This window comes from Botrytis deweyae (genome assembly GCF_014898535.1).
Source record: "Botrytis deweyae strain B1 chromosome Unknown BDEW_004, whole genome shotgun sequence".
NCBI classification, from domain to species: Eukaryota; Fungi; Ascomycota; class Leotiomycetes; order Helotiales; family Sclerotiniaceae; genus Botrytis; species Botrytis deweyae.
In genome coordinates, this window is record NW_024066211.1 from 347377 (window position 1) to 359378 (window position 12002).

General features: G+C 42.6%; 5 protein-coding genes across 5 annotated transcripts; 3 read left to right on the top strand and 2 right to left on the bottom strand.

The window, feature by feature from the left end:
* Positions 1-1088: 1088 nt before the first annotated feature.
* On the top strand, positions 1089-2664 carry EAE98_002109 (uncharacterized protein). The gene is made up of 3 exons (XM_038949728.1): positions 1089-1490; positions 1583-1804; positions 1870-2664. Exons 1-3 carry the CDS (start codon positions 1362-1364, stop codon positions 2365-2367), a joined length of 849 nt encoding a protein of 282 aa, XP_038813467.1. The 5' UTR covers positions 1089-1361; the 3' UTR covers positions 2368-2664.
* A 108-nt stretch (positions 2665-2772) lies between these two features.
* Positions 2773-3486, bottom strand: EAE98_002110 (uncharacterized protein; the record flags this gene model as incomplete). The annotated part of the gene is made up of 2 exons (XM_038949729.1): positions 2773-3312; positions 3454-3486. 2 exons carry the CDS (start codon positions 3484-3486, stop codon positions 2773-2775), a joined length of 573 nt encoding a protein of 190 aa, XP_038813468.1.
* Positions 3487-5446: 1960 nt separating this feature from the next.
* On the top strand, positions 5447-6814 carry EAE98_002111 (uncharacterized protein; the record flags this gene model as incomplete). The annotated part of the gene is made up of 2 exons (XM_038949730.1): positions 5447-5516; positions 5580-6814. 2 exons carry the CDS (start codon positions 5447-5449, stop codon positions 6812-6814), a joined length of 1305 nt encoding a protein of 434 aa, XP_038813469.1.
* Positions 6815-8551: 1737 nt separating this feature from the next.
* EAE98_002112 (uncharacterized protein) lies at positions 8552-9854 on the bottom strand. Its single transcript, XM_038949731.1, has 3 exons — positions 9594-9854; positions 9476-9541; positions 8552-9419 (listed from the first exon to the last, which is right to left on the bottom strand). The coding sequence occupies exons 1-3, from the start codon at positions 9767-9769 to the stop codon at positions 8837-8839; spliced, it is 825 nt and encodes a 274-aa protein (XP_038813470.1). The 5' UTR covers positions 9770-9854; the 3' UTR covers positions 8552-8836.
* A 421-nt stretch (positions 9855-10275) lies between these two features.
* On the top strand, positions 10276-11170 carry EAE98_002113 (uncharacterized protein; the record flags this gene model as incomplete). The annotated part of the gene is made up of 2 exons (XM_038949732.1): positions 10276-10715; positions 10742-11170. The coding sequence occupies exons 1-2, from the start codon at positions 10491-10493 to the stop codon at positions 11168-11170; spliced, it is 654 nt and encodes a 217-aa protein (XP_038813471.1). The 5' UTR covers positions 10276-10490.
* Positions 11171-12002: the final 832 nt, after the last annotated feature.

Here is a 12002-nt window from a genome sequence, read left to right on the forward strand (position 1 = left end):
CGGAAGCGTGATAGCGAAGCGATGTTCCCAGAGATGCGTAGTAAAGTATTGAGAAACAGATTGTATGACAAACTGACGTATTTTAATCACCAAGGTAGATTTGGAGGCTGAATGCAGTGGTTTAGGGTAACCTTCTATTGACATCAAAGGATATGTGGATAGATCGGTGAACAATGAGATGAATATATATTAAGAATGTCAATGAACGTGGTCGTTGTTAACATTGCATCGCAATTACCATCCAATAAATCTTGTTTAAATGAATCTCGGTAATGAGCCTAGAACATGGATAAAATTTGGAGCTGGGTGGATATACTGCTTGTCACTGGACAGCTGAGAGCTTGGGGGTGAAGATTTGCGAATCAATCCTTGTCCGCAAGCAACAGGGCTGGTATTTCCTTTTGCTCAATCCGTCTCGCGATGCACAGATATCTCTGAACGTCTTCGACTCCAGGATGTTGTGAACTTCGCAAACGCGAGTGAACATGGATGGCCAAAAGGAAGTAAAAGAGCATGCCAATGATAGAGCATAAAAGTCTTCACATGTATCCCGTTTGATGCATAAGATATATCTAATTACCTAGGTATGCCTCACCTTACTGCATTCGAAGCTTCCACGGCTTATAAAGCTGAGCTCGACATTCAGCTGATCGTACACCCAGATATATGGTTAAGAGATCTTATACTTAAGTATATGGTTGAGACTGGCCAGCAAATCAGCGTGGAAGAGAGGTAGGTAGATGTACCAGTGGGGTCCAAGTCGAAAGTCCTCTTCTCGTGTTCCTGTTCGAGAGTGTACATGACACAATACTAAATAGTACCTGCGACTTCTTTGCACGATAAGAGTTGTGATAACGTGAAGTTAACCTGTGTTTCCCCATCTTGTTCGCACGTAATATTGAGCTCCTGTCGCATCTTGTGTGTACATTCGTGCGGAAGTCACAGTTCCGAGTCATGATACCGCGCCACGGTAAGGTTATCGGGCGATAGAGGAAGAAAAAAGGAATTGAAATACTCCTCTGACAGAAGTCTCTTGTCCAAGAAAGACAGTAAAAGCAATACAACAATTGTGAGGCTTGTCCTCTGTATGCAGCTGGGGAAACTTTACGGAGATTGATATCGAAAGATTATCTCGATAAGGCACAATTGACTCGTGGCGCTAGTCTGTTTTAAGTAACGCCCGGCAAAACGAGCAGTTACCGCCCGCTGACGCGAAACTCAAGCTGCCTAGTAAGCTACCATTATTCAATACCTAGTAACTGGGCATACAACATCAACATCAAATCCATCAGCGACGTCAATCCTACAACTCTGCTTCCGCTGAACTTTTTGAACCTCCAACTCCAACTTGACCTTTGAAAATGGATTCTCTGGTATCACAATACAGCACACCTGCTTACGAGCAGGAAGCTCCTCAAGAAGACCAGATGGAGTTATACCAACCAGCTCCTGGCTTATCTTTGAAATTCGCCATGCCTCCTGTCGCACATGTACGTTAGCCTTGCGATTATCTATTCACAGGCTCGGGGTTCTGTTCACTATAAAACATTAATATGCAAAATGCTAATCAATCCATCTTTAGCCATCTGCTTGGCTCCGAGCAGCTACCGATGACCATGCGAACCCAAACTGTCCCATTAAGATCGCACACGGTACCACAACTTTAGCATTCAGATTTCAAGGTGGAATTATTGTAGCGACAGATTCAAGAGCAACGGCAGGCAACTGGATCGCAAGTCAGACTGTTAAGAAGGTGATTGAGATTAACAACTGCTTATTGGGTACAATGGCTGGTGGTGCTGCTGTAAGTTATTAAATTCATCACTGATCTGATCGTTTCACTGGTCGTGACTGAGATTTGAAACTTAGGATTGTCAATACTGGCTCGCATATCTTGGTATGCAATGCAGACTTCACGAACTTCGTCACAAACGCCGCATTTCCGTCGCAGCTGCTTCTAAGATTCTTGCAAACCTCGTTTATAGATACAAGGGTATGGGATTGTCCATGGGAACCATGTGTGCCGGTGTTACCAAGGAAGAAGGGCCCGCACTTTACTACATCGATTCCGACGGAACAAGATTGAGTGGGAACCTCTTCTGTGTTGGATCCGGTCAAACCTTCGCATATGGTGTGTTGGATGCCGAATACTCATACGATTTGAGCGAGGAAGCAGCCTTGGAGTTGGGAAGAAGAAGTATTTTGGCTGCCACACACAGGGACGCCTATTCTGGAGGTTTCATCAATTTGTACCATGTCAAGGAAGATGGATGGGTTAAGCACGGATTCAATGATACCAACCCAATATTCTGGAAGACGAAGTTGGAGAAGGGTGAATTTTCTAATGTTACTAGCGAGCTGGTTTAAGATGGCGGCATGATTTAATGAGCGAAGGAAAGATTTCTTTAGAATGTGTCATTAGCATGGACGCAGGAGCATGGTTGGCCTGAGGCCTGAGGCCGTGTATACTATTGCTTCACTCACGAGTTTTATCACCCACGAAGATAATGTCAAGAAGCAAAGAATCTACTCAGTCGCATCGTGAAAATGAAAACTGTTTGCCAATCGCGGGATGTGCTACCTAGAAGGCAAGTGCCAAATTCAAAATTGCAGTATCATCCTTAATTGCATCACCTGTTAGAATTCCGGTTGCACTTCATGTAACGGAGGATTTCAACATCATTCAGTGAAGAAGAAACATGATTGTTTAATCTAAATAACAAGGTATATAGCGCCCCAGAGAAAGCAGACTACATCAGCGAGGGGGCATAACTATTGATTCAACGAAGTTCCAACCATTGCTGCATCGAGCATGGACATTTCCTCGTCAAATCGCTTCGTGCTCATTTCCCAAGAACTTTTAGCCACGTTACGCTTTTTGGACAACCCCCACGGGTCCTCCTTGACATCGTATCGAATTTCCCCCCCTCCTCTTTCAACAAGCTCGAAGAAGGCACTGCTCAGAATCCTACGATCCTTGGCAGAGTTGTCGCATTTCCTCTTTGAAGCTCTCTGGTCTACCGCGTTGTCCTGCTGTCCTTTGAAGGTCATGTCGCCTTCATCATCGCGACCTCTCTTGGCCGTAGGTTTTAATGCAAAGAGAGACGAGCCTTTCTTGAGTTGCAGGGCATTGACACCAACGACGTTATGACGGTGCTCTCTGCCTTCGTTTTTGTCATCTCGGCCTCTCTTCGCGTTGCGCTGCTCCTTTCTCTGCACTCTGCGGCCTTGCTCTTCTTCCCTGTCGCTGACTTCTGTTGAGTCGCCCGACTTCAAGGGATTCAGATCGCCTGAGAGAGACTTGGCGGGTGACTAAACATTGGTTAGATTGGATTATTGAGAATGCGAGCCAGGACAAGTAGGAGAAAGAAAACGTATCATAAGCGATGTGTGAAACTTTCATGTATGAATAGGCGAGAGACAATGTTTGGTTCAAGAGAGGAGATTACTTACCCAATCCATGGTGATGTTCATTGAATCCGTCATTCTGATTCGTTATTAGACGGCAGTTATGCAATTATAACGAGGTGATGAGATTAATACGGTAATGTGGTGTGTAAATAAGATCGAGGATCGTATTGAAAGCTTTGATATTTCTTGGAGAAAGTACGGTAATTGTGAATGTGTCGATTGCTGTCAATGTGATTTACGTCTGAAGAATGTTTCTACGAAGGAGAAGTAAAGGTATTTAAGTAAAACCTGGGGAAAACGACCAGTTCAAAAAGAAATCCCCTAGGGTGGTAATGGTATGAGTAGCTTCTACATTAGCGTAGCCACGATCGAGTTTAGCTAGCCATTAGACTGGTGCCAAGCGATCTAGTATATTGATAGCCATGATGGTTCTGTCAGAATCTATAAACTAATTTTATTTTGCTGTGGATTTTGCTTGACTGACGTAGAGAGTATGACGTGCATGTTTTAGCTGATGACTGTTGCTAGTATTCTAGCATTATGACCACTAAGAGTGGCACATTATGGGATTTTCGCTGCCTGTGAAGATGCAATTTTGTTAATTGTAATCGTCATAGCATATGACCCAAGCTATTATTACAACGTTAAAAGGTACCAGAAAGTGATACATGCTGGCTCATTCCCCCATGAGCCTGCACTCGATGAAATCTCTGAACTAGTGTAGACCCCAAAAGCGGAATACCTCTTCCAGACTCAACAAAAGTACACATCAGAATTTTGTCTTGAGTATCCCTAGAGATTGTAAATCGCATTTTTCGTCTCCGCGACTTCACTATTCTTCCCTCCAACGCTGTGTGGGAAATCATGTCCTCCTACATCCCACTACCGTTCTCTGTCTGACACAACTCGGCTAGCCATATGCATTTCAATTTCGTTGTTTGGCTTGTGGATATAAAGTGTATATGGGCGAAAATATTCCGCTATTCTAAGTATAAAACTCTCATTTCCAGTAATAGATGCCCATTATCCAAAATGATATATATGACCAACAATGAAGAATTCGTCAAATCACAGTTTGCCCATGAAAGCTTCAAAGGATTTGGTGACAGAGATCTTCTTGATGAGTCTCGGATGACCTAATTCTTCCTCGTTCTCTGCTATTTCAGTGAAACGTCAATCAACGCCATGGATCGCAAAAAAAAAAAAAAAAAAATCAATTTTAAGATCTTCTGGCAAGTATTTGAGGTATGTTTCTAATTTCTGGGTAATGTTACTAGGAGAGTCGAGATAGTAAGTCCGATTAAACCAAAGAGCAACATTCTTGATCTTACGATATAGTACAGCATTGATATTCACTTACAGTTACCTCTGTTCATGTGTAGAAACTTGTTTGACAATATCATGAGCTGGGGAATCAATGCGGCATGAAGTTTATCAGTCACTCAAAACATTCATAGACGAACTTTAAGACCACCAATATAACTTCGTATACAATCTATGCCAACATAATGTTAAAGAATCACATGTGTCGTCGAAGTAGTGACTCCACACAACATAGTCCAGTGAAAAGATGTCATAGAACCCGCGCACATCATCGTAGGTTCATTGAAGAACTCTGACAATGCATCCTGACTGATCCTCTTAGCAAAATGGGAAAGCTCCAAGAATTTACATCTCCTCTTTCATGAATTGAGAAGAACTGTGGCCTCCTCTGGTCTCTGTAATCCCACGAGAAAAGAGGGGTCTCACTGGATCCGTTAAACACGCAGGAAAGATCGAAAGGTTACAGTGCACGTTTAGTACAAGGTGGAATTTTCATTGGCTACAATGAATCTCTGATCTTTTGTGTGATGATTAAAGTTATCCATGGATGTTTCGTTTTTCAGAATTCACTCGAACTTTGTCTTAATCGCCTCCAAGCGATGACTGTCTTACTGTGAAGCGATTGAGTAACCTAAACCTAAAGTCTTCGAAACCTGTTAAACTCGTTCTTCGATATCTTCTTATTACATCTAGCAATAACAAAGTCACAACCATGGCCAAGAGAGTTAGACGGAAGCGAGGTTCTGCAGTCGCAAAGACGACAGCAAAAAGAAAAGAAGAAAGTAAGTTTCCAGTTCAGCTTTTGCTTCGATAGAACCCTCTAATCCAGTTGTTCTTCTTTTTAGCACTCACCCCCGTCATCATGGATGGTCCACCAGCTGTTCAGTACCAGAGCAAAATTCCCTTTGATTTTAATTACTACGGAGACTTCTACTTCACCTCCAGGACTGATCACACAATGATGTTTGTAGCTAGACGCGAAGCCAAAATTGGAAGGGCATCAGACAGCGTTGGTAGAAGAGATCACAAGATTGTTAGCTATCAGAGGTATAATATTCTTGATCTTGAAGTGTACATTGCTTATTTGATTTGTAGACCAGGTCCGTTTAGATTCATGGACTTGCCTATCGAAGTTCGAACAATCATATTTCAATTGATCGCATCTGTTATTCTTTATTTCGACCCCAAATCAAAAACTTATATCAATTCGATCGCTATTGGAGGTTCAAATTGGAAATTTGAGTACAAAAAAACTTACGGAATGGGTTTTGCGAAGTGGCTGGAGAATATGTGTGACTTCAGGCGCAGTTTCTTGCCCAAGAAAGAAAGGAAACAACATTCAAAATTTATTAAAGAAGCAAATGAATTTGTATACATCCATCACAACCACCCAAACAGAAATGGATATTATATGGAGAACTTCAACATAAATCATGCCACAATGCCCGACTCGGATTTTCTTGACTGGGCAGACCTAAAGTGGATTCGAATGTTAGCCAATGTTAGTACGCAATTCAGGTTGGAGCTTGGCTCTGTGATCTGGGAAAGATCTCGAATATACTGCAATGGCGACAAAGATGATTTAGCTTTAGATCAACTCCTGACAGCATGCCCAGGCATAGCGAAAGGGCTTAAAGAGCTTGTGATTGAGGTCGCATATCTGCAATTTTCAAATTGGGAAAAGAGCAGCGATGAGTCGATGCGGAGTGTCAACGAAATTTTTAGTGATTTCGTACATCTGATATCTCAAAAACTGAACTTGGAGTATTTGACGATATGGCTTGTCGGTACAAAGAGCGCCCTTGTCAAACTCACCGAGGGAGAAGGTCCGATGAAGATCTTGACCAACATCAGAGATCTAAAGGTGACTAAGGGGTTTCGAATTCAGATGAGTGCGTGCTTTGAGATTAGTGACAATGGCAGCCGATCGAGTCCTGACCCTGAATTCAATATCAAATGGGAGCCAAAGGTCACAGCGGCACTCCTACCCGATGTTTTGCGTCCTCAAACACCGAAAACAGACCGAAATCGTTACCTTGAGTCTCGAGCCAAAGAACAAGAGATCGGCGCTATCGATTAGAGAATATTGCTATTCCATGTTTGGATTGTGGCTGGGAACAAATAAGATTATTGGGTCAAGATGAGATACAAGTTGGCGGGCACACTTTGTATTCCATGGAGGGGGGATAGTTTATCTTCGAAACTCAAGTTTTCGGAAGGAGAGAAAGATCAGAGTTAGTAATGGCGTTTTGCAAGTATGATTCCCTCTGGAAAGGAACGACTGATTATCTATGAATTTACATCTTATTAAACCGTCTTCAAAGGTTCAATCGATTGTGACACTATGTTTGTATGAACCTGGTAGTCCTTTACCTAGCTCACGTTATGTGATATGATATAAGTAGGTAGTATCTATAAATGAGTGATTGGTGTTTGGCATCGTCTTGGTACTTTACTCAATGAAGTTGCGATGAGGTGAAAGTGTCTGTTTCAATTTCTGGGTATTTCTTATGATTTAATTTGCAGTAGAAAGTCAACATTTGCTTTTTACCTACAGTCTCCGTAGAATGAAGAAAGATGTATGATGGACAACTCCTTCCTCGGTCAGCGCATCGAAACTTTGATCCATGTATTTTACGTTTCAGATACCATATCAGAGGAAAACTGGCGTGATGGGTGACCCAAGAAACAATCAAATTTCGGGTGATGATATTTACAAAGTCCAAGAATGCTACTACCAAGGCTAACCAACATGCACCATGTGATCTAACAACCCATTGATTGATGATAGGCTCAAAAACGTTCCTCCCCGAATCGCCTGCGAATTCGATGCAACATGAATAGGAAATATTAGTATCTATTGCTCCCCCGCCATCTTCTCCGCATGTCCATCTATGCTTTTATATTGAACCAATGAAGCTATAATGCGTCGAGTTTTGCCGCCCCGAACTGTGCTCTGCCGCGTCGAACGAAAAACGAAACACAAGAGAATATCAGAACATCGCCCGTTTTCCCGTTTGCATAGTACTTTCTTTGCTATATTTCTGCGTCCAAAGACCCTCTCCAATGAACACAATTAAAGCCCTTTTCACAAATTCCAACCCCTCTCCGCATACCAACCTTAAGCGGTAACGCTAACACACGAACCCCTAAAAGTTCCTATTCTGTCCCACCATATTCCCATGCGCCGACCAAAGCTTACTGTTTGAGTAAAAGCTACGGTCAGATATGACAGATCAGTCACCGTGAGAAAAACATTGGCCGTTCAGAGCCTCATCAGAGAGCACTGCTTCAAAGCGCCACCTTGAAGTATTTGTTTCCTCGAAAGACACATTTCGAATGTTTGTGGTTAGTGATGTAACACAATCACAACCGAAAATTCGAAAGAGAAGACACATATTTTGGTTGGCTGGTTTGGTTCCTATATCATATATACAGCATCTGGATTAGACTATGATGTGTACAAACTGAGGTCATGGTGAGAGGAGGCGATTGTCGGTGGGCTTTAACGGTGAGATCGTGAGTCCATTGACACCTTGGGATGGGATTTCCATGGGACAGGTTAAGAAGCAACAAACATATGAACTGAATGACTGCCATACTAATGGTCACAGTAGGTCTTTGTCTTCACTTTCTAAGCTCAACATTTGCAATTCTCATCTATTCCCGGCCAAGAAACATCCTCGGGGTATATTCCTGGTCACAAGTGGCTCCTTTCTTGAAATTGATCTCGGAGGCAGGCGTGATAAAGCGTAAGATGGTCTGCGTTCCGATTTTGGGGCAGTCATGTCCTTGTGGATAGAAACTCCGGAAAAGAGTACGACGTTCGAGATTTCCAGGGGTAAAGTTATAGAGGTCCCATAGTATAAAGCACAAAAGAAAAAAAGAAATAATGCACATGGAAATATGCATCCGGGAAATCTATGGAATGTGGATCCATTTGCTGAATGTTTCTATCGGCTTGGAATCCAACTGAAAAACGTATACATCTCAGGACATCCACAGCTCTAGGATTTTAGGGCTGAATTCGGCAGTAGAGAATCTGGACGAATTGATATAGTGAGTTCTGGTAACCTCTTTCTGCATATAAACGGATTGTTCATTATATGTGGTCGCTGAATTCCGACCCAATTTTTGAGTGGTGGCCTATCAACGAATCATCTGAAGACTCCAGGGAGTTTGTGAAATTATCCTGTGAGTGGAACCTCAAGTCATCCAGGAATTGAATGGATTCGCGATTATCCTCTCGAAAGTGGGACAGAAGTCTGGCGCCTACCAACCTTGCGGTCGCATTACCTTCATCTAAATCAATATCACTGGGAGTTGTGCTTATGATTGAAGTAGGACGACCCATGAATGCAACCTCGTGATCCATAGTAGACTGCGATACACGTTTCAGGGGCTCCTTTTGATTAAAACCAAAGCTTGGGGCTTGGTCCTGGCCTTCCTCGACATCCCAGATAAAGTTTTGGATATAATGACCATGTTTTGGTGAATCCAGCCTGGCTCCTCTGAGGACTTCTTGAACGAGTGATACCGTCGCTGGGCAAGAGTAAACGGTGATCAGAAGCCACATGGAAAAGGCAAATGGTATCCAAGGCATAATTTCTAGTAGCGATACACGACTTGTGAACACTATCATTACCAAGAACAAGCTGGCTGTCGGTAATACCACAGGGCCAAACCTATCAAGAAAAAGTCAGAAAATAATTCTTGTATTGGAGGACCCTTTACGGAGTACTTTTTAATTTCTTCAGGATGTGACCGAACGACAGCTACCATGAGAGCGACAGTGCAAAAAATATTGCTAGAGCCGTGTTAGTATATGGTCAATTGATAAAATATTTCGATTCACTTACATAAGCCAAGCAATGAGGGAGGATTCATGAAGAATGGGGGAAGCTATCGAGAGAAACATCATAGTGTACAAGTACATCGTTCTAAGTTTCTCAGACTTTTTGTCTTCATTGACATCGTGTCGGACAGGTCTGCGCTCTTGCGTCGGTGTGACAAGTAGATTCAATTTGGTAGTCATGATTAATTTGATGTCGTTTGAAGTATACAAAAAATGAAAAGATTCAATAACGGAAATCAGGTTAAATCCTTACATACAGTTGAGATCGAAAATCGAACAATAAGAAAGAGCAAGTAGATAGAGTGGATCTGGAGAAGCTTTTTATTCCCCGCGAAATCAGAATACTCGACCATAGACATAACATCTCAGAGTGGGGGTAGGCTGACTTCAGGCATGAATGCATCTAAACTAGACCTTCTATTCGGTGTGAAGAAACTGAGATAGAAGGTTTGTCTTGGTTCGCAAAATCAGCCTCGCTTACCGACAATCGTGGATGTTCGTAATGATAGGCTGGCGATCAAGATTCGGTGACCAGTTTCGGATGACTGCAGGTTGGGCATCAGCCTTGCCGAAAGCCTATAGTACCCTCGGAGCCCAATGGCTTGGAATCGGGATATCTCGTATGGTTGACAAATGTTAACACTCTCCAGTTGCAGGCATTTCGGTCAGCGCATTTGTCAAATACACCATGACGAGGATATTTTATTAGACTCTTGATTCGAAGATTTCAAGGATCCTCCACCCGATGGGCGCCAATAACTTTGTTAAGGCTACGATCTGATCACAGATATATTTGTACTTGGGTATCGCTTTCCAGTCTTGAGTAGATAAAGATGTTCAAAATCAGCCGTCCTTGAACAAAAAGCTATAAGGAATTTAAATCAGAACAATTACTGATAATATGGCTATGAATGACATCGAAATTGAAAGTTCCTACCGACTATTCAAATGTCGTTCTGGAGTATGTCGAGCGTCAACAATAAGACCAATAGACGAACAATCACTCACGGAATACCTTTCTGCATATTATCCAGCCCGCGACTTGGGAGCAATCTTCGAACCATTGATTGCAATGATATCTGCAACAGTGACTACAAGATATACTCTTTATCATGAGAAAGAACGAGTTCGCACCCCCAAATCTAGACCTAGATCACGGCTAACATTCAACCGCAGATGAACTCAAATACTAAACCTATGGGCTACACCTTCAATTCGGGAAGTCTTGGTGTAATGTTGGATCCGTATGCATTATCCTTACTCGCATCGTGTATCTTTCTGGGTTGTTCGATTTCTTCGTTCACGCATCGACGCCAGGGGCAAGATAGATGCCAGTCGCTTATTCTTGTATTCGCCATTTTAACGGCCACCACAATAGGTTTTGGATTGGGAATAAATTCAAATCTCATAATGCTAGGGTTTGTTCCTTGGGCACTGATACTCGCAATGATTCTCAGTGTCTTCGTTCATTGGACTGTCAGACGTCATCGTAGATCTCGAAACTGTCCTGGAGTGTTCTTCCTTGAAAGAATTGGAAAAAGCGTAATGACTTCAAGGCTTGGAGAGACCCAGGGCTGCTAAGATCACACGATGGTGCTTAAGTGGGTGCCCCTGTGTAGCAATAGCAACGTAAAGGTGACCTTGTTGACATGGCATTCAATAGATACGATTATAGATCTTGATTTGGTGCAAGATCTACCACTTGGTGCGATCAAATCACACAAGAACAGGCAAAGAGAGGTTACCTGAAAGTGGCTTATACTTCGAGAACCACCGCACGAGAGCGTTGAATCACCATCTTTCTGTAATGTATAACATCGCTGCATACTTGTCTTACCGAGCCAATTATTGAAAGATTCCGATGCGCTATCATGGGTCGGTACACCATATATTTGAAGCAAGAGCATCAGTATCATTTGAAAGTTCGCTTGGTGGGGAATATCGGTGGAAGGTCTCAGAGCATGGATAGCTAGCGATTCCATACTCATACTGTAAAGATGTCAAGACATCTCACGATGAAGAAGCTAGAGCTGCGAGATCTATGTTTAAACGCAGATTTCGGCAGGAATTGTCGAGATAGACTGTTGATTTGCGGCTAGCTGTTACTTATTGAAGCTGTGGGCTATCTATACTTCTAATTTATTGCTGTTACATGAAGGGACGAGCCACCAAGAACCTTCTCGTTCCATGTTGTTTTAAAATTGGAAGATAAAAGGGCTAATCATCTTAGGAAAGGTCTAAATCGTTAAAAGTGCCGAAGAATTGCAGAGAATACACATATCTGGAGATTAGTATGCAGCTTCAGGGAAAAACAAGTGGCATAACCAGCCCAATCCGAAAGGCGAATAACAGTAGCCAAGGCAAGAGAATACGTGGAATTTCTCGGCATAGGTATATTAGTCGATGATCGTGA